The following is a 25,152-nucleotide window of genomic DNA, read 5'->3' as shown; positions in this document are numbered from 1 at the left end:
ATTCTATTGCTATACAGCACTTGGCTTTGCTTGCTTATTTGTATTTATTTTTTCACACAAGTTGACCGTTCCATGCATAATTGTTTTTATGAATGTACAGCAATTATGGCAGTTGCATTTCATGTATTCTTTTTATTAACATAGCCACGGAGTTTTTATTAACATAACCTCGGAATGTAGCATTTCATTTCTGTGTCACCACATGCTGACTATCTATTATTTCACCACTTTATAATAAAGCATCATACAATGTCTTCATGAACGTTTCTTTCATGCTTGACCGTTCTATTGCACTAGTAGTCTTTCCCATGAACACAGAAATAAACGTTGCAATTATACACTGAAAGCAAGTTGGATTATTGTGTGCTGCCTCGGGTCTCAGTATGACCTGTTGTGTCAATTGTGTGCATGAGAGAATTTTCATTTAAGGGAACACCAGTGCCACTAAAGTAGACAGTGTTCGACCAAGGTATGCTGCCAAAAATAACATATGGGGCAGAAATTTGGACAAAGAGACTCGAGTAGTTATAATTTCTTAGCTACACTAAGACACCACACAAGCATTCTCACGCCTGCATACCAAGCAGCTGTTCACCACCCTGGCCACGGAGTCCACTGCCCAAGTCGTGGCTCACGGTGGATGTCCTCCACATGAAGGCGTCGTGCACGGGCCCCGAGTACGAGGGCAGTCATTGGCAAGGTTGTTCACATACCTGCAGAGTGTTGTTTGCATTGGAAGGACGTCGGCAACAGCAATACAACCAGCTACATGCAGAACAACTGTAACTGTGTGGTCCAACGCACTTATTTCTCTCGAGCTGCTTTCGAAGCGCAGCTTCGACAGCTTTATCTTTCATTTAATATGTGGCAGTTACTGCATATCACTGTTTATAAAATTAGAGCGCAATCAGTACGTTTGATTTCCTTTCATGCATTACTTTTCTTAAAAGCTATCACGATCAAATTTGAAGCTCGATGAACTTTTTTATGGCGTCAAGTCACCCCTGCCAAAACTAAATAGTGACGGAAGCTCTGTTTACCGCGACTACTGCGTTCTTTTCTACCACTGCAGTTGGAGCCACGGCAAATGTCGTTAAAATATTGGAGAGTGGCGAAAAGCTATCTTTCACGTTCCTGCTTTGCATTCTACTAACGGTATGCGCGAGATTGAATAAGATGAAATTTGTTCTCACCACCATGACGCTGAGGGCGTAAAGGTTCTCGCGGCAAAAGTAAGCAGCCTTGATGCCGTCGTCCTTTTCATACGGCGCACTTACGCACACGAACGTGTCGTCGACCACCTCGACGCAGCCTTCAAATCTTGCATATATATGGACAAAGCGTTCCTTTTGGCAGGGAGGGCAATCCATTCATTGCCGAGGCGCTCGACGATCGCTTCCATGACAGTATGAATCGTGAGACCCACACTGGATTAGCTCATCGCCACGTCCTCGTTCTTTGCGATCGCGTCGTGGTAACTGCCGGTGGCGAAGGGCGCAAAGCACTTGTAGCTCAACAAAAACAACACCATCGGTCGAGGCTGTTCTCGTGTCCGTACGCCACCTCTCCATGTCCTGGCGAAGCTCCCCGCACAGCCATCGCACAATGTCCTTCGTCAGCCGGCACCGCAGTTGAATTGAATTGAATTGAATTTGAACTTTATTCAGACAGACATTGTCTGGGATGAAGGGGCTAAAGGCAGATGCAACTGCCTGACAAGGGCCCCCCTACCCATACATTGCTCAGGGGTGGAAAGCCGCGACACATGCGCAAGTACATGTAACAAGAAAAGAAGGTCAAAACACAGGCATACAGGCGATCAAACTAGAATAAGTAAAGCAGTTACCTTCGGTACACACTAATAATAATGCGTGACATGGAAATGTTTATACGAGCCCTGATGATGGTCAATGTTACAAAACAGTAAACCGAAGATAAGAAAAACATAAAACATAAATAATAAAAAAAACATCGAGAGACGGCAAATGCACAATATAAAGAGAAGATTAGGAGCTAAACATAAGGTAATCTTTAACTTTTTTCCGGAAACTATATGTCGAAGAGTTGTCCCGAATCATATTAGCAATTTCTCGATTATTATTTAGAAAATGTGGTATTAAATAGGCGAGTGTCTGAGTACCGTATTTAGTTCGGAACATAGGCGTTCTGAGTCGATTTTGCCTTAGTTGAAACAATTTATCGGTAATCACAAAAGCATCGCGGTACTCGCGGAATTCTTTCTTCCTGCAGCTCCAGCCACTACACACGACAAAGGGCCGCGCCATTTTTCTTAGCTTATCTAGCGTTCTCTTGCGGCGAGAACCGCAACTTAGAACAAGCCAAATTAAACAATAACCTTTTATTTTTACAAGCAAGCTTCATGTACAACACTTTATAATATTATTAACCGAAAACATGCTTGTAAAGTAACTTACGGAATGATATGTGCACATACGTATGTGAGGCTGCACATCGAACAAGCAACTCAATTTACAACAATATGGCGGCCAATTTTGGGCATTTCATCGTTCTCACATTTTAACCTGCAAATTTGGCAGGATGCAACGTCACGCAACGTCAAATTGACGCTACAAAGAGTGAGGTCCTGTGACGCAATGGGCGCCGTAAGTGCAATGTCCAATCGTGTTGCAGTCATGGCGGCTCTTCGTCAAGCGAGCTGTAGTTTCGATAAACCGCAAGTTGACCGTAGGCACAGCTCAATACCATATTTCGGTTTGGTTGTTCAACCCAAACCTTTATTTCTGCACGGCAGGGTACGGCAAAATGTTACTTGGGAAAAAATTAACTATTTTTTGTCAGGTTACGTCATCGCGGATTCCTGTGTCGTAACGCCATTGCAGCGCCACAACGCGAACGACCTCGCGTGACCAATCAAATCAGCAACATGGTGTAATTTGACAACATGGCGGAATTCGACAATGTCCAGAATAGCAGCCCAGCATTGAAATTCGTACTCTCGAAGGCAACAAGGGCGCACACGCAGCACTCTGGTGCAGCTCGTTTCGCTTCTCTAGAAGATTACAGATAAATAAATCGACAGGTTAGTGCTATACTTACATCACACGTCTGAAGATTTTTCTGTAGTACCGAATCGGTAGAAACAATGTCTCCACAAACAAGTAAATAGTAACATTTCTCGCCGCAAATCGCACCAGGGGCGCATGCTTCATAGCTGTGAGTGGTACGTCATAAGAGCGGTGAAATTGAATGCGAGACATCGTAGCCACGTGATGATATAACCTTTAGTTCTTCGTGCGTGTGTGCATAGTCTGTGCGATTAAGCTCATAGGTGAATCGTGCCGCTCGCTGGCGTTGCGGTGTGAGCACTGCTCCTCGGCAAGAGGAAACGCGGTGGGCGGACCGCGTTTCCTCTTGAAGCTGCTACTCAGCAGAAAGAAGCTATCTATATCCAATGAAGCTGCTACTCAGCAGCGTCTTTGGATATAAAATAATTTGGTCAGCTTGCACTACTTGTGCAAGGCTGGGGACATCAGAGGAGCTTGTGTTCACCTAGCTTCTTCCAGCTTTTTACGTGGCTCGTCTACTCGGTATGCTCGGTCTGCTTCGGAGTAATGACCGTGTCAGTTCGGTCTCAATATTGATGCTATTGATTAGGAAGGTCTGAACACGACATTGAATAGTCCTTTTTTAATTGTTCATGTTTTAATTACCGCGACAATTTTACCCAGGTTTAATTCGCAAGGTCATGAATAGCACAGAGGTAATTAGCATAATGCTAATTAGAACAATCCTAACTGACACAAACTCGGTGAGTAAGGTTTTGAATATCTTCGCCTTATATACAGGCTTCTAATTAGCGTCGTGTTAATAACCATTAATTGGTAATGTTTTATTTACCGCGCCATTGATTGCTCAGGTTTAATTCGCAAAGTCCTGAATAGTGCAGGGGTAATTAGCATAATCCCAATGAGCATAGTCCTAACTAGAACGCTCCTACTTAGCACCTTGTTAATTAGCATAAATTGATAATGTCTTAATTACCACGGCATTAATTACTCATGTGTACTTCGCAAGGTCCTGAATAGTACAGAGGTAATTAGCGTAATCATAATTATCACGATCCTAATTAACACGATCTCGGTGAGTAAGGTCCTGAATATCTTGGTTTTAATTACACGCTTTAATTAGCGTGCTGTTAATTAGCATTACCCTAATTACCTTGGTCTTAGCTTTGCACGACTTAATTAGCATGGTCTTAGTAAGAAGTGGCTTAGTTAGCTCGGCCTTAGCATGATTTGACCTAATCAGCTTCCTGATACCATTCCCATAAAATTTAAAGCAGCGCAAAAGACGGGACGAAGGACAAGAAGTTGGCACACGAAGTTGACACGCGTCCCCACTTACCTAGGCATACCACCCAGCCAAATAGCTAATCAGCCAGGCGCACGTGCTCTGGTAACGAGCAGACGGTGAAGAAGAGAACGAAGAGGGCGCGCGCCAGCGGAGCAACGCGCTAGAATGTGCAGGCCGACTATGGTGATTATACACATCGCCTCGGCGATTAGCTCTAACCGCGGTGTTGTAAGGCGCTCGGTCGGAACTAATCTCACAGGCCACGTTGCTCAGTATCCTAAAGGATACTTAGTGCAGACATTAAACGCTTGAACATGAATTCAAACGGCCCGCGCACACATAAAAAATATAGTTAGTAGAGCTTTCTGCCACTTTTCTTGCATGGGTGCACCTCTGCACTCAGTGGAAAGACAAACAAATGAAAGAAGCTGCCTCTAGATTGACGACACCACCCAAACTTCTCGACCGCCTTTGACGTGACGCCGCGTTCCATGGTAACGAATGGAACGGAGCGTGCGCTGAGGGATGGATTTCACCTTCTCGTACTGTTAGCTCGTTCAAAAGGGGGTGTCGCCAGAGCTCGGAAAGATTCCGAGTTTCGCCAAACTCGGGCCATCCTGCATAGCACCCCAAATCCTAAATATGTCGACTAGGTACCGCTTATAGAATGTAGGTCTGATAACACATGAGGAATGAAAATTGGACTCGATGTGGTGCATGAACATGATAGCGTAGTTTGGGGACATTCGAGTACCCATTGCCGTACCGCTGATTTCAAGGCAGTAGATAATATATATATATATATATATATATATTATCCGAACAGAGCGAGAGAAAAAGAGAGCAAAAAAGAAGATAAATAATTATTAAGAAAATGACCACCCTTGCGCCCTGGAACGTACAAAAAAATGCAGGTGCTTTATCCGACAAAAAACATATATGTGCATAATTCCATATATGTGCATAAACATATATGTGCATAATTGCGGCTCTGGAGAGAGTGCATGAATGCACAACTTTATTTGTCCCTGGTTAACAGGAAGGGAGCAGTGGGACACTGGCGATACTGGGGGCAGGAGCAGCCGACTCAACCTGTTTGTCGGCAGCGGGTGCTCAGTCGGTGCGGGGCACTGGGTCGCCGTGCTGACAGCTTGGTACGCTGAACCGAGAGGCTTGCTGTGCGAAGCTGCATTTCCGCGTTGGCAGAAGCGACTCCGCGGATGCGAGGTACGGAGTATTGTTAGGTGCGAAGCATCTTATGGCGCAGTTCAATCCGGTGGTAGTTCTGGTGGTGGTGGTGTGCGGCGTGGCCACCATTACTGCGCATGCGCAAGCCATCTCACACACCTCCTCTCCACTCCCCCTCTCCCTTCCCCGTCTGGCGCGCCTCATTCTCTCCTTCAACGGTAGGCAGCAGCGACGCCTCCGGCGTCTTGACGTCACACGAGCGGCCGATGGCCGCCTCTGCTTCTGTGGCTCTATGGGCACACTGCGCTACTACTAACTCTCCGCTGGCGAAAACGCCTCTAGCGGCGGCGCGCGCATCCGTGTGGTGACAAGCTTTCGAATGCCGCTGCCGGTGGCAGCTTTCATGCCAGCTCCTTTGTGTTTTTCCGCAGTCTTGCAAAGCATTTCTTCTTTGGCGGTCGTTCCATGGCTCAGCGTCGCAGCAACAAGGTTTGTTGTGTTGTGGGCTGTTACAATACCTACAGCAATTCACCTGGAACTAAGTTTTACCGCTTCCCGAAGGCTCATTAGGAGAAGGACAGACGCCAACGTTGGATACAACGTGTTCGCCGTGACAAGTAAGACTTTTGGTCATTTTATTCGGTGCAGGTTGTTACGTTTACTATATGTGAGATACGCCCTTGGAATGAAACATTGTTTCAGACCTGCCTTAATTGTGCTACAGCCATTAATCATGGCCTCCAAGTGCGATGTGTTTTTCTTCACGCTGAATTTGTATGGCGAAGACATTGTTTAATTCCGCTTCTTATTGCATGTGCAGCGTTGACGGAACAGACTGGGAGCCCACAGAAAATAACAGAATTTGCAGCAAGCATTTCGTGGGCAATGCTAAGGCCAGTGAACAGGAGCACCCAGCCTACATCCCAATGATTTTTCCATCCCCTTATAAGAGGGCAGGAACAGGTCGCTCACGTGAACATTACGAAAGGTGCGGTAACATTTATGCGTGTTTTGCATGTTGTTTGGCTTGACAGCAATCAATATTCCTTTCGTTATAGGCGTATTCGATTCACAGTTTATATCTTTAGGGCACCTGTTTAGCGCTGGTCATGCTCGTATGCTATTTTCGTTAGCATTAAACAACACAAATCTTTGTGCTAAAATCAGCCTCTGCAGGTACACGGCCACTGCCGCAGCGTGCTTGCACTAGCCGGCTATCAGTCGCAGGTCGCGTCCATGACGCATCTGTTTCGAGAGAGCTAAAAAAAACAGAATGAAATAAAACGAGACAAATAAATAAAAATTCTTACTGTCCACTTCAATGTCTTCGATGGAGCGTTGATGCGCGTTTGGGACACACCGACCTGTCACCACTCTTCCATCCACAGAGACAAGTTTTTAATATTATATACATGACCTGCCTCGTACAGAAGCTTGCCATTATCAATGTTTACTCCCCTGAAAAATTTATCCAAACCTTCGACGCTCTGAACACAAGCCAGCAGTCACAGAGGAACGCACGCAGACGGCACCGTGCTTGCACAAGCAGCCACGCGTGCGGTCTCGGAGGAAACGCTATCACACCAGGAACGCGCAAACGGCCTCGTTGGCGCTAAACGCCGCCGCACTGGTGGAGCCACCTAGGCAAGCGCAGAGTGCCCATACTCCGTTTCACAAGCTGTTGGCAGCGTTGTGGAAGGTACGGGCGCTCTCAGCCAATCATGACAGAGTGCACTTCATAAGTGTGTTCCTACGTGGATGTCGCGTCCGTTAATTCGACCGGTGGCCCCGTCTGTATGGAAGTAGGTGTACTATAATAACTATCTTTTAATTTTAGGGGCGACGCTCCTTAAAGCGGCACCCGTTCGTCCCCGTCGTAGTGTGTAACCAGTCTTAACGCTAGTACCAGATCTTGACCTCCAAGGTGGTGCCGGTGGGAGATTTCTCCTGTGCGTTGTGTAACAATAAAAAATTCGCAGCGTGCACGTTAACTAAAAGCCGAATTCTTCTGTCTCTCATTCCCCATTAGCAGTCATTGGCATGTTCAAGTAGGAAACGTTAGTAGAAGCACAAGTGTTAGCTAAAAGCCGACTTCTTCTGTCTCTCATTCCCATTAGCAGCCATTTTTTACCTCCAAGGTGGTGCCTGGTGACATTTCTCCTGTGCGTAATTAAACAATAAAAATTTTGTTCAAAACGCCGTTGATTGATGAAATAAACCAACTAAAGACGCCAGATGTTTTCTTAAAGCAAAACGAAAAGAAGCCAGATGTTTCTAAAGCAAAACGAAAAGACGCCAGCTGCCTAACGAAAGACGCCAGATGCTTTCTAAAGCAATGGTTTTCTAAACAATGAAAATTCACAGCGTACATGTAAAATTAAAGTGAGCTGCAAGTCCTCATAACTCTCATCGAACCTTTAGTATAAACGCGCCCGATCTCACGTCGGTGATGATGTACTGGGCAGAATTCACGGAAGATTCACGTTTTACCGATGAACCTCCGCAGCTTCGCCCACTCATCATCATTCACTCCGTGGATATGCTGTGATTTTTTTGTAGCAGATGGCGCTTGGTACCTTTTTGATCTGTTTTGCTTATTTACGGACGGAACCACCAACGTTGCAATGAAACTGGCCCGACCTTCTCTATTTGTCGTCACCCGGTTCGTATGAGTTCATGGGGTGTTACAGTTTTTTTATTTGTTTATGCACCGTGTATAAGAATATTTACTTCAGTCACTGAATCACTTAACGAACGAATGATTGAATGAATCAATCTGAAGCTTTATTTTCACTTCTCAGTGTGACTTTTTTTAGCTTGGAAGACTTCCGCTGCGTCTTCATCGAAACCATGTTCGCTACCACTGTGCGTGACAATCAGTCTACCTTCTTTGCCACTGGGGTTTTGAAGAGCAGTCGTTAAACCACATCGACGGGTTTCGTACGTAGACTGGACAGTGCCGTCTATCCCCACCCGACTACGCGTATTACCAGCGTTGACCCACGTTTCGTCGGTGAAAAAAATTGCCCTACGCTGGCGTCGGAGCTCCGCTATTTGGCGAAGGTACGGGCGGCGACTCTGGACAATGTGCGTCGCTTCTATGAGAAGGGCGTTCCGAGAGCGTTTCTTGTACCTGAAGCCAAGCTTTTAGGGTCGAAGCTCCTTAAAGCGGCACCCGTTCGTCCCCGTAGTTATGCGTAACCAGTCTTAACGCTAGTACCAGATCTTGACCTCCAAGGTGGTGCCGGTGGGAGATTTCTCCTGTGCCTTGTTGAACAATAAAAAATTCGCAGCGTGCGTTAACTAAAAGCCGAATTCTTCTGTCTCTCATTCCCCATTAGTAGCCATTGGCATGTTCCAGTAGGAAACGTTAGTAGAAGTAGAAGTGTAAGTGTTAGCTAAAAGCCGACTTCTTCTGTCTCTCATTCCCCATGAGCAGCCATTGTGTACCTCCATGGTAGTGCCTGGTGAGATTTCTCCTGTGCGTGAATAAACAATAAAAATTCACAGCGTACATGTAAAATTAAAGTGAGCAGCAAGTCGCCATGACTCTCATCGACCCTTTAGTATAAACCGGCCCGATCTCACGTCGTTGATGATGTACTGGGCGTGAAGCTGCGCGACGCCGCCGCCAAGATCCTGCCGTACGAGAGCTTCGCCCCACTCATCATCATTCACCCCGTGGATATGCTGTGGAATTTTTTTCAGCATCCTCTACATCGTCGTCGTGGACAGGGTCGGTAGCGTCTCGTCTTCATTGAAACGCTGCACCTCTTTGGCGATAGTTGGAATTTGGCCTTTCTCAAAAAAGCCGTGCACCACTCTTCGCAAGACGCTGAGGTCAAAATCGTCCAGCTTCTTTTTCCGATCACGGCCTTTCCCACAAGAACGCTTCTTCGGTGGTAGGACTTGGCCGGCGTCTTCCATCGCCCTTTTGCACCGATACAGCGTTCGCTCGTTCACCTGGGTCAGTTTCGCGGTCCTCCTGATAAGTTGATCCACACTTGCACTGTCCCCGCACTCGACGCGAAGCCCTTCAAAACATTTAAAGCTATCTGCTTCGCCAGTTTGGGAAAACCGCGCTCATTCGAAGGATGGCTCACTGGTCGCACAGCTTGATTGCACAGACACAACCAACTCGGGCGACGCCCTGATTCCGAAAGGCGGCGCATCACCACCTCACAATAAGCCTCCGCGGAGATGCGCCCATGCGGGCTTTCTCTTTTATTTCCACTAATGATAAAAACACTCTGCACGCTTTGAAAGAGTGAATCCAACAATATTTTCAATTTGTGTGGGTGTAGCTTGGGAAATAGAACTGGATTGCTAAATATTTGTGGCTCTAGGCGCGTGGCGCTCGTGCTCTCCTTCCCTCGCTGAAGAATCCCACGGCGACACCAATGGCATGGACTGCAGAGTGGTTCACGCTAACCATCTTCCGCTGCTTCGCATCCACAGATGGTTCCCTTTAGCGGGAGCTCGTGTAATTTTTTGCTGTGTCGCAATGCTGTGTCTCGCCTTCTATTTCGGCTCTCTCAGTTCATCGCTTTCGTTCGTTTCGACTACCTCAATCGGTAAGTAACGCGGCGCATGCACGCAGCGACTACAGTAATGATTACTCGCTCTCTTCTCGCATTGTGAAAGTGCAGTTACGGTTGTAGGTGAAGCAACTTTGTGTTTTGATTCCCCGTGTTCGCGGGACCTACGCGTAGTTGCTGAACGTTCACACTCGCGTTATACCGTTAGCGTTGCGCAGTTGGTTGAATTCAACTGATCTCGGCACAATGGCAAAAATTCGGCGCCTGCAATTTACGCGTCGGGAAGGCTGCTTTATCGCGCCGGAAGGGACGTCTGTGCATTTTCAGAAAACTTTGACATCATTCTGCTGGGTTGCTTTGTTTTTGTAACTTAATTAGGGTGATATATATTTAAGCCGCTAAATATAACTGGCATTTAATACATGTTTTGCCACTGCCACCTTGCAGTAGCCACCTCTGAGTTTGTGCGCGCAGGAGGTTTTATACGCCTATAAGTTGATATCATCATGAAAAGAGACTGCAAGCATGACGCGAGAGTCGAAAAAAACGAGGGAAGCAGTTGAACTTGCTTCACAGCGGTTAAAGCTCAGCTAGCTGCCTCGCGTCTTAATCGGCGGGTGATGCTCCAGCAGTACGGAGGACTTGACGCTAAACTTCTCAGGAAAAATAGCCATGGCCGGATAATTTCTTTTTTTTCTTACGCCGCATACGTTTGTTCACGAAAGTACACGGCTGCTACTGTAAGCATGCCATATCAAAACAACAGTCATATGATTCGTAGTCCACAATGCGCAACATCAATAGCGTGCACGGCTCCATTTTTGAGTGCATATGTACCATTAGGTATATTTAACATGACGGAATGAGACTTACCTCGAGGTATACGTCCTAGACGGTGTAATCGCGACTCGCATTTCGCTTTGAGTCGGGCGTCGTTGTCGTCGATCGTCTGCTCTTCACGCTAAACGTGATTGACGAGCCTTTCTCCTTTGATCAAGTTCGCTTTTCGGAAGTGCCTGTCCAGCTTGAAGGTATTTTTGAAGCGACACTGCAGGCGGTACATTGTGAGGCCCGAAAGCGCACCGCGAGAGCTCTGCACGTGCACGGAAGCGAGCGGCAACGCTTTGGGGAGAAGGAAAAATGCGCGTTGTTTGCCCCCAGTTCCTACTTTTCTGCCAGAGATGGCGCTGCCCGTCAAGAGTAGCAGCGTCACAAAGCGATGCTTGGGGGGGCGATCGGAGATCTGTTCGTTCCGCGTTCGTTCTGCGGTGCCTACGTCACAGAAGTGAGAGGAGGCGCAGCGCTCCCGCCTAGAACCGCCGAGAGGAAGAGAACAGCCAATCGTGAAGCGGACAGCTTTCCGGAAGTAGACGCGCATCCTGTGACGTCGGCACAGGGACCGTGAAGCGTTTCTCGCCTTTTAATAAATATAATTACTTTACAGAAAATTATTGTTTTTGCTTCTCAAGCTCAAACACTCTTTCAAACAGCAACAGCTTTGAGTGATGATATTTAATAATGTTAGTTTTTTTTGACGTCGTCGCTAGATGGTGTCGCGCACGCGAAAAAAAAAAAAGAGAAAAGTAGCGGCTGACGTAGTTTCAAAATGTCGTCCGATCGCAACGTCTGCGTTGGTTCTCGGTACAGTGTACTGTAGTTCTCGGGTGTCGGATCGTCAAAAGGAGCTTCTGCTGGCTTTTGTGAAAGAGCACCCACAGATCGCGACGCTGTCGTGATCGCTGGAGCCGTCTTTCACGAGGGAGGACCGGGACGACATGTGGCAGGAGCTAGTAGCGCTTTTGAACGAAGAAGTCCCTGCGCGTAACACCAGGGCCCAGTGGCAGGCCCGATGGAGGAATGAGCGCTACTATTCGCAGCAGGGTCTTGCCAAACTCCGAGGGCAGCAGAGGTGAGTGCGAGCACAATTGTATTGTGGTCGGTCATCTTACACGTCCCGCTTGTGCTTTACAGCGGCACCCGAGGCGGCCAGATTTCGGATTACCGCGGCCGCGTCGTGCTTGACAGGGACGAGTGTGCGAGGCCCATAGTTCGTGTGGTCTGAATCGGTAAGCACTGGCTTAGAATATCATTGTTACTTGTATGCTGCGAACAAGTGGTCTCGTTTGCTTCGAGCCATTACGCGCTGTTAGTTTACTTTTTCAAACAATATCGAGTGGATCACCCGGCCGCCGCGTTAGCTGAGGTGCTAACACGTTGCGCCGCCCAGAACAGAATGCGAAACAGCCACATTTGCGGTGATGACGAAAGAACAGCCGCGAACTATATTTCGAAGCTCATTAGAGCACCCTACGTGTTCCAACCCATTTCTCAGACCCTCGAGTCGAGTGAGGTGCGTAGCCAGTAGGCTTGCCTCCCTCCACCCCTCTCTCCGAAGTCTGTGTGTCATAGCATGCCGCTGTTGAAACATTCTAAAAAAACATTGCTATTGTCCACTTCCATTCCATACTTCTTATTGCACTCAGTGTGTCAATCAAGAAACTTCTTACTATAACAGGTGAGCCCTGCTCCAGCTGCTACTGGTGTGGCTGAAGAGGATGTGGCCCAGGATCTTTCCCGTGCCCCAACTCGTAAGTTTCGCTGATGTTTTTGATTAACTGTAGATGGTGTTACATGCTCACAGGTGATGCTCATGCGTGCAGGCATATGTTTGTGAAGAGATGACATCTGTGGGCATAAAGACAAAAGGCTGCACAAAAAAAATTTGGCAAACGGTTGCAGGAGCTAGTTGTATGCATAACTGTCAGATGGAATAAACAGGTGTCCTGCCTTGCAGTTATGGTGAAATGTAGCAAAAAGGTAGCATTGCAAAAATGTTAAACATCTTGAAATGTTTCCCTGTTTTGTCAATTGCTTCAAAAGTGAAACTGAAAATGTGCTATTGCTAAATATACTGTTCAAAAAGCAAGCTCGTTATATAACTTTTTCACATACCATCATACACAAATGCACATGTTTGCACCTGTGTTACACCTGCTTGCTGTATGTTTTGCATACTGCAGCAGCTAGGGTTTCGGAAGGAGATTGTGTCAGTCATCGCGTAAAGCCGGGCAAACGATTGTGTAGCCCTGAAAAGGGCTGTTTGGTTGCTTCTCATGCAGAGATGGTTAGAGGCGTGAGATGCGTTTGATGAGATGAGCGAAAATGAATTCCGGCACCGCTTTGGTCTGTCCAAACGAAGTGCGTTGAGAGAGAGAGAGAGAGATACGAAGAGGAAAGGCAGGGAGGTTAACCAAGCTTTGGCTCGGTTGGCTACCCTGCACTTGGGGTGCGGTTGTGCGGTGAACCAAGCACCATTCATGGATGCCGTTGGGTCAGTGGATTTTCAACAGAGAGGAAATTGTTGCACACACTGAAACTCTTCACGAACAGAAGCTTCCAGCGAAGAGTCGGTAGCAGGAAATTTATAGATGATAATGGCAACACATTTCTTGGTTTCCAGCTCGTGCCGCAGCTGCGAGATGGGGGCAACCGGCAGGCCGAGGCGCTGGAGTTACTAGCCGCAAACACCAGGCGGCAGGGCCAGGCATCATTGGAAAGCTGCGCCAGGTTCAACTTCTCGGTGACGCGGTCCACAAATTGCAAGGCGTTGGTACCCTCGCCCGAGCCCTCATTGCAGCGGAAGGCACCTGCACAGTGATTTGTAAAGACTAGTTGTACATATATGTAGATTTATTTTTGTTCACATCACGAGCTATGATACGCTGGTTTGCTTCAATGGTGCCCTGCAATTTTCTTTCAGTTAATTTTCTTTTTCTGCATATCAGAAGCACTGATGTGCTGTTTCATTGTACATAGTAAAGTGTAGCTCAATGGTAAATCGCGTCCTGCGATGTCATTTCTTTTTAATCTCATCGTGCGAGGTGATGCATTCAGCAGTTTTGTAGTACATGTGCATAGCACAGTGTGGTTTCATTTATAAATCATGTTTTGCCATGTCATTTTTTAAAATCTCATTATACAAAGTCATGCATTGAGCAATTTTGTAGTATATGCACATAGTGCACTGTAGTGTATCTTTATGTTTATAGTGTATACGTGACCTCTCTTTATGTTTATAGTGTATACGTGTAGAATATTGTGGCACACTGTATGTTTTCTATCGATTTTTACACGTCCTAGAAAAAAAGAAAAGCGTTTGTGAAAGGTCTAGGTTGCACAATTTTGAAATATTGCAAGACCAAAAAACAGTTGACGAATACGTGTTCTGTTGCTTAGAAGTGTTTAGATAACAGGATTGGGTACAAACAGAAATCAATAATAGAGGAAGACATATCAGCAACCAACAACTTGCATTTTTAGCGAGTTCAATTAATACCGGTTCGACTGTGCCTTGTTTTCATGTAATACAATGACTTTCGTGCTGCGAGACGCGTGTGTTGTTGCAGAGGAGCAGCAGGCACTTTGTAATAACTCCATTTGTATATTATAAAAGGAAGCTACTTTTGTATTCTTTTCCTTGGCATTAAATTTAAAGGATATTTATATATTTTGCTTTTTATGTGCATTGCTCGTGATACTTGTAATAAAATTTCAATTCTGACACCACCCTTGTTGTTCATTTCATTTACAAGCACGATTCTTGTTGCACTAAAGCTACCGCATCTTGCTGTCCTGATTCAAACAGCCTTTTCCGGTTACCACTTTGGCTGTGAATGGCACCATGTGCCATTCACAGTTGAGCTCTCACTTGTGCTTAGTGTGAAGCGCCATATTTTACAACCTGGTCGAAGCATTTCATCAGCATGGCGTTGTGTGACAAGGGGGCATAGGTCGGCAAAATCACTCATGAGTCGACTCACTCAGATTCAGATCGAGCTGTGAGTCCAAGTGAGTAATACATTGGTGAGTTCGAGTCCGGGTGAAAACATTTTAGTGAGCCTGAGTCCGAGTGAATCCCCTTGAGGAAAATTTTGGTGAGTCTGAGTTTGAGTGAGCCCCAAGAGCAAAATATATTTCACGAGTGAGTCAGGGTGAGCTTCACATTTTTTGCCAACCTATTCAAGGGGGTTATTCATTGATAGGAGAACGCTGTTTCGTTGATATGTGTAGCAAACATTTGAAGCGTAGTAAAAAAAAAAACAGTGACAAACACATTGAACAAAGACAAACACGCACCACGCAATGCTGCCGAGGTCGTTGCAGGCGGCGGCGTACTCTGCGCAGGTGCTCAAGCATGCAGGCCCTGTAGTTCTCGAAACAGGTTCACTACACGGTTGCGCTGCTGCTGGCTCCCGTTGTGGTGGTGGTGGTGGTGGTAGCTCAGCTGCTGCTGGCAGCAGTCAGCATCGTCGGTGTCGTCATCGTTTCCTTCGAGAACAGGCCCATGTGCCGCCAACGCAATGTCGTGCAGAGCTGCACAAGCAGCAATGATGCTTGAGCAGCTGTGCACAAGCTTACAGCGATGCACCACTCCACAACATTGCGCATGGCGGTGTGGGCCTTGTTGTAGTGGTCATCAGGGGTGCCACGAGCTGGTCGTCCGGGCACTGGTGTCAGGAACCACGGTTCTAATGTATAGCTGGAGTCTCCTGCACGAGGTCGGCATGACAGCTGTAGTGATAACGTCTTGAATGTGGCAAGCATTGACAGCACTTACCAAGCAAGCCGAAGTTTGCTTCCAGGTGCTGACGGAGAGGGCTCCCCCGCCATACCCACTAGTCATGACATGACCCAGGAAACATGGACTGACATCCAGAGGTCGGCATCACATGTCTGCAGAATTCAATTCAGTCAAAATTGTACCCATAAATGACCTTGGGTACAATGTTGCGTATTATGTTAATGTAACTACATCTGTCTTCACTGTTACTGACTGTTGAAACATAGCTATGGACAAATCATCGACAGGGTAGGACTTGTACCATAAGTTCTAACACGAGGACAATGCAGTGTCAAAGGGTAGTCTGCATGTTTACTGCTTGGAACAACCCATCTTTCAGCCACCAAAGCCTTTTAAACCAAATTATTGCTGTATGTTTAAGGCAATGTATCACAAAATATCTACAACACGAAAAACTTCGACTGAAAAAAGGGTTATGAAACAATGCGTATTTAATGTACATGCTAGGGCGCGTTCCGAGGGACCGAAATAAAGTTTATTCATCCATCCATGTATTGATCCATGTAACGTCCATCACGACAATGAACAATAGGACATACTACGGCACATTCTGGGAGCGCTAATCTCAACAAATACAAATCGAGAATCAAGCTTCGGGTACACATGGCGAACGAGCAACGGTAATATTATGCACTGTGCAGGCCGCTGAACCAAAGTGTACTCCGCGTCACATGATTTCATCGCTTATCCTAAGCGAAGTGCCCTAAAACGAACCAATTCCCGTTCTGGATATATCGAAATACCGCTCCCACTTATACTCAGTTGCAACAGCCTCAGTAAAGCGGAAAGTTTAAGCGATATAAATGAAACAATTCGTTACGCATACAATGCATGAATAATACTCACGATCGTGGTGTTGAATGCGTAGAGTCCCTTCCCCGACATGTAATGCGTCGTGTCCGCGGAGCTCAGGCCATGGGGCTTCGGGATTGCGATGAGCGTACCATCCACGCACCCGACCACAACGGGAATCTGCCCGAGCCGCGCGAACGCCGCCTTTGTTCGCTCTTCGCGTCTGTGGTCTCCGGAAAAGGCCACCCACCGTTTTTGCCCGTGAGCGACAGTAATGGCGTGTTCCTGACGGACGACTGCGACAGGCCGCTGAATTCCTCGCAGCCGACAGCTCGCTGGAAGCATCCGATCGCAAAAATCTCAGCGCGCACAACGCCTTCCGCTCTGTTTAAATCCCACTGGTTCGTTGGCACCCGATGACGGGGCCGAGATCGTCGCACAACCAAGGTACAGTACGTTTCGAGAAACGAAAGCGACGCCGGAATTCACACTCGCTCATCTCTTCAAACGCATTTCGCACCATCTGCTTCGAGAAACGCCAACGTAGCAAGGAAGCACCGTTGCAAGCGCCATTTCCTCAAAATCAGCTGTTGCGGCAGCCGCAACCGCCGCATCACTCGAAATACATGCCGTGCGACGCCATTGTTCGCTCGAGAGAACGCGAGCGAACGGGCTCGCTCTCCGTTCACTTTTAGCAGACGACATGCTCGTTATGACGCGGCATGACGTCATCAAAAAAGAAAACATCAAGGAAAAAAAAGAAATGGCCACGCCCCTTAGCATGGCGTGAGTTGTCCGGCTTCAGCCAATCAGCGCGCTTGTTCTCCCCCAGGAGAACGAACAAGCGGAACGAACAGATCTCCGATCGCCCCTTGGGAGCCTATACGCACTGCGGGTGCCACTCAGGTAGGGCCGCTGGAAGAGTGGCGGATGCGGACGCGGCTGCAGCGCGGCACACATATTTTGTGGTTGTATTAACGCGATAGCGTTAGAGAGCTCGTGTCGCAGAAATTCCGTCGTCGGCCGCGGTGACAGCGTCGTTGGTTGTGAGCGAAAAATCGTCCGTTACCAAAAAATCGAGAAAGAAGCAAATAAAATAACAATAAAAATCTTCGGTCCCACTGAGGATCGAACCCGGGCCGTTCGCGTGGCAAGCAGGTGTCCTACCACAAAGACACAATGTTACTTGCCACTGCTTCGGAAAAAAACACTACATAAATGCCACGTAGTGAAAGGAGTCTCCTTAAAGGGGTACTGACACAAAATTTCGCGGCCAAGATAGCCTGCTGGATCGATTCCCGTGTACGTGCGTGTACCATCTGCAAAACACCGACAGCGAATAAAGCTTGGAAGGTATTTTATATGATTTTTGAAGTTCGCGAACGCGATCCAGCATTATAGGCCGCACCTGGTGCATTGACACCCTCGGAGGTGCCCCGAGGTGACCCCCCTACTTCACCTACGTAACCGTTGCAGCCGGTACGAGTTATGATGACGTCGTAGCCGCCATTTCTGTTTTGACGCGCTTCCCGACAAATCGCTCCTCGCCAGCGGGTCAAACCTGAAGTGATTCGCCACGTCGAAAATTCCTTCCATTTCCGCCGCAAGAAAATCGTCGCCATCAGACGACGATGAGCCCGACGACGACAGACCGCGCGGAAATGCGTCACTGTTCTGTGTGCTCACGTGACCGAGCGTTTCACTCGCTAGGTGGTGATAGTTGCAACCGGCGGCTCGTAGTTTGTGTCGGTAATGAGGACCTTGTAATTAATTATCTGTCGCGCGCTGCAGCAAACGATGTGCCGTGTTATGACTAACAGGCCCCCAGCAACACATTGCAGCAAAAAAACGCAGGGCGAAAATTTTTGTATCAGGACTCCTTTAACGCATTTAATGTTGCATGGCAGAAGCACACAAGCGCGCAAGGCGACGCTTAAATGCATCCTTTCAGTGCGATTTTCTTGCGTGAAACACTTTGAAGTACACAGGCATGTGAATACCAACTTCACATCTTTCGCACTCACATCGGCTCTCGGACTTCTTGCCGTGTGCCTTGCAAACTAAGCGCAGCTTTGAGGGATTATTCTTTATTTTGTTCGGCAGCTGTCACGACGACATTAGCCCATTCGGCGATTTTTAGGCGCATTGGCGAGGCCATCAGACTACGTTCATTCTAAAGACACACACACACACCAAATTACAAACAGCTCCAAAATGGACAACTATGTCCATCTAGCGCAAGATATATCAAACAAAGAGCAAACATTATAGCCTCCGAGATGGCAGATGCGCCGCGCGCCTGCCAACTCGGAGGCTATGCGACTACAGCAGAGCCCTTGCTAATCGATGAGTGCCGGCGGGACATTCATGTCAAGCAGTCGCTCTCATGTCAGAGTTGTCTTGGCGACGCCGACGCTTGGCCTCCGCTTCTCGAGCTCGAAGTTCTGCGTCATTTTGGCGTCGTTGACGCCTGTGATCGGCTTCCCGCGCTCGTAGTTGGGAATTCCATATCACGACGACGACGCTTCATTTCAGCTTTCCTGGCTCTCGGCAAGGCATCTTCATGGCGTTGTTGGCGTTTGACCTCCGCTTTCCTGGCCTGACCACGTCGCGCGCGCGTGTCTGTGCGCGCGTGCGTGTGTGTGGAAGAACACAAATTAATAAGTGCGCACTAGGGACCGGAATTCGCTATCGCGTTCAACCCTTAAAGGCGAAGCTTAAGGGTCCCCTAATTTTTGCAGTTTTCGAGTGTTTCTGCCTAAACACTCATTAGGCGTACGTGTTCTAAGAGTGCTGACCACGAGCCTACCCTTCAACCAGTAGGTAACCGCACCTCACGCTTATTTTAATCGGGAGAACCGGCCTACTGCTTGTTAATGCAATTCAAACGGCAAATGTGCATCGTTCGTATAAATGTCAGCGCACGTGCAAAATAACGAATCAGACGCTTTTTTATAATGCAAGGTAAAGCGAATGAAGTGAAATCGTTACCAAAAATTACGGATTAAATGATTTCGTAACAGCAGCTTCTCGAAGAATGCTTTGTAGAAGTCGTTCTTGTCCACGGCTGTAGAAGCACAGTTAACAAGGAGCGGTCTCGTGGACATTGTGCAAATCAGCACGCCTAGATCCATTCCTGTTTGATTACACATTAGACTCTGTCCAGCTAACGCGAGCAACTGATTATAAATACCTTGGTGTACATTTTTCATCAAATCTTACTTGGACTAAACACGTTGAGTATGTTACAGCGAAATCCTGTAGAATGTTAAATTTTGTTAAACGAAACTTCCGCTTAGCTCCTCCCAAAATCAGAGAATTACTTTATTTTTCGAACGTCAGACCTATGTTAGAGTATGCCTGTGTGGCTTGGGACCCGCAGAGTAAAACCCTATGTAATATGCTCGAGCTGGTACAAAACCGTGCAGCCCGTTTTGTCAGTTCTAACTATGACTTCACGTTTAGTGTTACTGCAATAAAGGATAGGTTGGGGTGGGAACTACTAAGTACACGTAGAAAAAACATTAGATTAGAAATGCTTTTCAAAATCTTTCATGGCTTCGTCAAAATAGATAAGGAATCTTACATTTTACCTCCCCATTTCTTGTCTCACAGAAGTGATCACCCTCTAAAAATAAGAGAAAGTTTTTGCAGAACAAACGTATACCAATACTCGTTTTTTCCACACACAATCTCCCAGTGGAATCAGCTTCCACAGGAAATTGTTGACTGTCGCACTGAAACTTCGTTCAGTGATATACTGTTACGCTCATAGTTTTCTTCTTTTTTTCCCCTTTTTTGTTGTTGATCTTGTTTTCATAGTTATCCATTTATGTAAGCATATGTTACCCTGTGTATTCCCCCCTGCAATAATGCCTTCGGGCGCTGCAGGTACTTTAAATAAATAAAAAATAAATAAATAGATCCTTGTGGTGTGCTTAAGCAGCGCTTAATTTGAAACGGCTGCAATGGCTTCTTCAAAGAGTTCTTGAGGGACTTTTGAAGACTTGGCTGCTTTTGAGGTGCCGTTTTCACAAAATGCCGAAAGGTTTCCAGGACGTAGATCAGTTTGTCCGAAGGATAAAGCAGTCCACCCCTGTCTTGACGCTCAACAAAGTACTGGAGTGGCTGGACACAGCTTTCATTGTAACGCCACTGTAATACTCCCAATCCACGTGCTCCATGAAAACGCGTGCGATGTACCAGTGTCTGGCAGCTTCAACGTTGGACGACTACCCTAGTCAGCTTCAAGGGATTTCCCATTGCCCGCTTGGTGGAAGCCACTAGCGTGGTGGAAGCCACCAGAAACCCACTGCTTCGTCCAGGTTCTTTGTTGTGGATCACGTTGCTGCTCCATGACGCAGCTGTAATGCACTGCACACCGGACACACAACTGTGATATGAGCCCTGTGATAGCGTGAGTCTTACAAAAAAGCACTTAGTCGGATCGCTGCGATGTTTTTGCGTACAAACTAATAAGACATCTGTGCTGTTAGTATATAGTCAATGCAAGAAACTGTTGAATATGTTGTCAGTAGAAATGCCTCGTAGGTGTCAGTGGTCAAGAAGCCACACCCATGAGTTGCCTGCTTCGAGAGATTCTTAATGTAATCCCTAAAAGTCACGTCCAGCCATTCAAAGCGCTGGTCATCTGGGTCATTGTAATGCCTATCATAGACGAACTGTTGATGAACATGCTGGTGCTTTTTGTTTGTGTCGTGCAAAATGAGCCATCGGTACATGTTTTTCACAAGCATCACAGTTGGTCCTCCAGTGGTAGAAAGCTTGGTCTTTCAGAAATTCAAGTACCGGTTTCACGTCTGTAGAAAGCACTTCCACCACCCTTTTTCACATTCATCTTCTCGATGTTCTTAGGATATACATGCAACCTGCTCAAGCTCCGCGCCTGCTTTAGTAGCCATTATTTCTGCATTTCATACTGCTTCTTATTGATCGCCTGTAGTGCGTCGACAAAGCTATATTATGCTTGATGCGATAGCTGCAAATGCCGAGAAGTGCACTTAAAAGTAAACAATCGCAGGAGCAAGGAAACGTCGCAACGCGTAATCTCCGTTACCATCGGCAGCTGCGCCGAACCGGAAGCGGCGTCCCCTAGGCTGTTCTTCGAATAAGGCGCCGAAGGGCTGCTTGCCTGCTGACAGCCGTTCGAGCACTTGAGTTGTCCTCCCGAGAGGGAAAGTGAGGCGCCATGCAGTCCGACACATCAAGGTTCGACGAGACTACCGTAATAAATCTTCCTTGATGAGACAGCGGCGTCAGTGTGGATGACAACGAGTCCCGCTAATTGAGCGGTGAGGTACTTCGGAGCGGCAAACCTTTTGATGCGCCCAGTTGTCCGAGCGTGTGAGCCAATACGCTACGGCCTTGACATGGTAAGGAAGGACGCCCTTGGTGCCACAGGTGCAGAGTGCGGTGGCCACGCCCAAGTCGAGGACGTTGACCTGAGTGGGTGTGGGCGGCACCCTCAATAGTGCTGTATGTGACGTGATTGGACCGTCTCAACTTGAAGCAATTCCCCCACCTTGTGATCTGGGGCAAAGAGACACTTTAAAATGAAGCCCACGGGCTCACTCGACAAAGAAAGTCATTTTTTGTTTACTTTACTTTTCTCCATTTACATCATAATTACTACAAAGAACTTCCCGTGTACTTGGCTTTCCTGTATGTTAGTTCCAATTATTAAGATGTGCGTCATGTAAATATTTGCCACGTAAACAATGTAAATAAACCACGTTAACTTTCCCTTCAGTCTCTTCATGCTGCCTCTGCCGCTTCCTCCCGATTCTCCGGTGCCTGCAAAGGCCGGTCGCAACATTGCCCAGGCACGGCAGCGTGCGATATAGACAGGAGCCCAACAAGCCACAACAGACTTTACATAAGTCGGTGGCGCGGCGCCATCGTGAAATGTAGCGTATTACCACGGTGGGTGAGAGGGAAAGACAACGGTGGCCGGCGGGGCGTTTGGCGGGCACGCAAAAGTAGAGAGGAGGCAATGGCAGTATTCAATACATAGGCCAGACCGGTACGGCCTTCCGCACCCAGTTTAATAAACATCGTTTCCATGTTCCTTCGTTCCCCGATCTGCCTCTCTTTCGGCATATGAATTCCGAAACCGCCCTCCTGATTCCTTCCGGGTTACACTCTTACAGAGCGGTTTCTGCAGTAGAAGTCTTCCATACGCGCTCTTGAGCACTGAAGATAATAATGATCTGAACTCACGCCTTGCCTTGTCCTCCCGGATATCGACAGGAGCCCAGTGTCGAGCATGCAACACCCGCAGGCGCATCACGAGAGAGGGTGCGAAGGTTAGCGTTGGAATAATCCCCCCCCCCCCACTACGAGAGCACTGCCGCGACACTGGAGTAACTGGAAGAATAGACCCGCGGCAAAATATCAGCAAAGCGGATTTTTCATTCCCGGCCGAAACATCACCTTGAGCCACAGTCCGCAGTTCGTAGCTCTCTGTGTTTTATTGACTGTACCTAACCTCCAGACTTCTTTCGGGCTTGCACCAAGCTTTTAAACAATATAACATTTTTGAAACGCTTATCGCTTCTTGTGTAGCATCGCCCCCTCACCAAGCCTCACGAAAAAATGACGAGGGCGGAGCCGTAGAGGTGGGCCTTTACAATTGACGAAAGAAATGTACTTACCTACTGATTTTTTTGCACCGGGATTATGTACTATATGTATTTTCATTTTATTTTTGCGATAAAACACGTGTTTTTTTCTGTTTTTTTCTTTTGTATCTACGATTGTGTACACATGGTCTTTTTCTCATTCATTATTTTCTTTCTTTTTTTTCTTTCTTCTCTTTCCCTGTTCGGAGAACGATGCTATAAAAACGCATCGAAACCACGCAAATTTGGTCTTGAATCTTGATAAAAATCGGTCTTTGATCGAAACGATGACATATAAAGAGTTTTTTAAAAGCGTATACCCATTTCCTGTTTGACTTATGACAACCGAAGACAGCTTCTTCATGATATATATATGCGGATAACGAAGACCCATTATTACTAAGTTGTACCATATGGAGCATCACATTTTTCATTCACGTGGATACCAGACATACCAAACAGAACTCTGTCAAGTTCACCTTTAAGCCTATTTTATAGGTATATTTCAGCGCTAATGAACAGTCGATTTAGTGCGAGCTCATTTTTGGCGCAAGTGCACGAATGTGGGAGTAAGCACCCTAACAAAAAAATGCAGTTTCTTGATTAATCATTCTTACCGGTGATATTCTCGAAATAATGTTTCGTTCGTTCGGAACTTCTCCGCCAGACTGTGCCATTGCTGTGGCGACAACGACTGAAGTCCATAGTGATGCTTCGCGCTGTATTCGAGTTGCCATCTGGGCATGTCCTTTTTGTTTGACTCCTCCAGGTCCATAACAAAAGTTTCATGGTCTTCAATTGTCTGCAATGGCGAAATATGTGCTAAATCAGATACAATCGACCGCTTTTCTGTTGTCAGTTCATTCTTAAAAGACATAAGCGCTCGGTGACTTCGTAATCCATACTAACATCTATGTGCGCAAAAAAAAAAGATCCGTATCACAGAATTTTCTTACGCTAAAAGTTTTCATGCGAGAACGTTTTGAGTCAATCGCAATGCTGGGCATGTAATTAGCGATGGGACTTGCGAATGAGAAGCTTCGGCCGCGCAAAGGAACACGAGGCAGTACTTCATTGCGGCCATGTCATGTCCCTGTTTTTCTCACGCTTTGCTAGTCCGTTTATTGAGGGCAGAAAAGACCACATTATAAGAATAAAATAGCTGGACGCACACACCATGAGGTTTCCAATTAACATCAAGCGTCACATACTGCAATCCCAATGAGATTGCAAATTAAACATTGTTTGTTGGGAATTTACTAATGCCAAGAATTGTAACCCGCCTCTCTGTTTCTCACAAACAGTTTCACTCATTTCAAAACACTAGATTTGTTAAAGAAATGAGCGAAAATTATTACTGAAACGTGTCGTCCCTTATAAAATTGCAGTTTATGGCACCAAGACGTAGTCTTTATCTTTTATATTTATTAATGTTTATTTTTTTTTATTTTAACCTTCTTTGAGCACATTTGGATGGTGTGGCTCGAATGACAGCTTAAAACCTTCGTTCCTTCATGATAATCACGGACACTAATCCCTTTCCGAAAGGTTGTATTCCTCAGTTGTTCGTCCACTGCATAATGTAGGTAAAAGACGCAGAAATTATTTGGAGCCTTCTTGGTGCAATAGCACAAGAATTTCTCTTCTTGAAACCAGCCAGTGTGCCGAAACGCTTGGGACTTAAGTTTGAATGAGAAACGCATGCGTCGGTTTCCTAAAGCAATGACATCGGGATAACAAGAAAGTATGTCTGGGTCACCCGTCGCTATGGTGTTTCCACGCAAATCGGTGTCTCGTGCCGCAAAGATACTGCGCTGTACATGTCGAGAGACAAGCGATGCTGTTTGTCCCTTCGCTTCGCCTTACGTAATTTTGCGCTTTTACGTTACAAGTATGCACCACTAGGGCCTAATAATGTTGTCAAATAATGTTGTCAATTTCGCACTTTACTGTTCAGGAACAGCCGAGTCTCTCAATTTTTTTTATGCGCAAACATTTCTTCCATGTTTCGTGCGCG

At 46.7% G+C, this 25,152-nt stretch overlaps 1 protein-coding gene and 1 long non-coding RNA gene across 2 annotated transcripts in view; one reads left to right on the top strand and one right to left on the bottom strand.

Moving 5' to 3' along the window:
- Nucleotides 1-25,152, bottom strand: part of LOC119395680 (sphingomyelin phosphodiesterase 2-like) — a 179,081-nt gene that overhangs the window by 63,663 nt on the left and 90,266 nt on the right. Inside the window, exon 4 of the mRNA XM_037662677.2 lies at nucleotides 23,753-23,937. Coding sequence (XP_037518605.2) covers nucleotides 23,753-23,937 — 185 coding nt within the window. The remainder of the gene's footprint in view (nucleotides 1-23,752; nucleotides 23,938-25,152) is intronic.
- On the top strand, nucleotides 11,809-12,875 carry LOC125758911 (uncharacterized). Its single transcript, XR_007416458.1, has 3 exons — nucleotides 11,809-11,970; nucleotides 12,033-12,127; nucleotides 12,577-12,875. It is a non-coding gene; the product is annotated as an uncharacterized LOC125758911 (long non-coding RNA).

This window comes from Rhipicephalus sanguineus, chromosome 6 (assembly GCF_013339695.2).
Source record: "Rhipicephalus sanguineus isolate Rsan-2018 chromosome 6, BIME_Rsan_1.4, whole genome shotgun sequence".
In the NCBI taxonomy this organism is placed as follows: domain Eukaryota; kingdom Metazoa; phylum Arthropoda; class Arachnida; order Ixodida; family Ixodidae; genus Rhipicephalus; species Rhipicephalus sanguineus.
The sequence above is the reverse complement of the archived record's forward strand: the minus strand, read 5'-3'. Positions and strand labels throughout refer to the sequence as shown.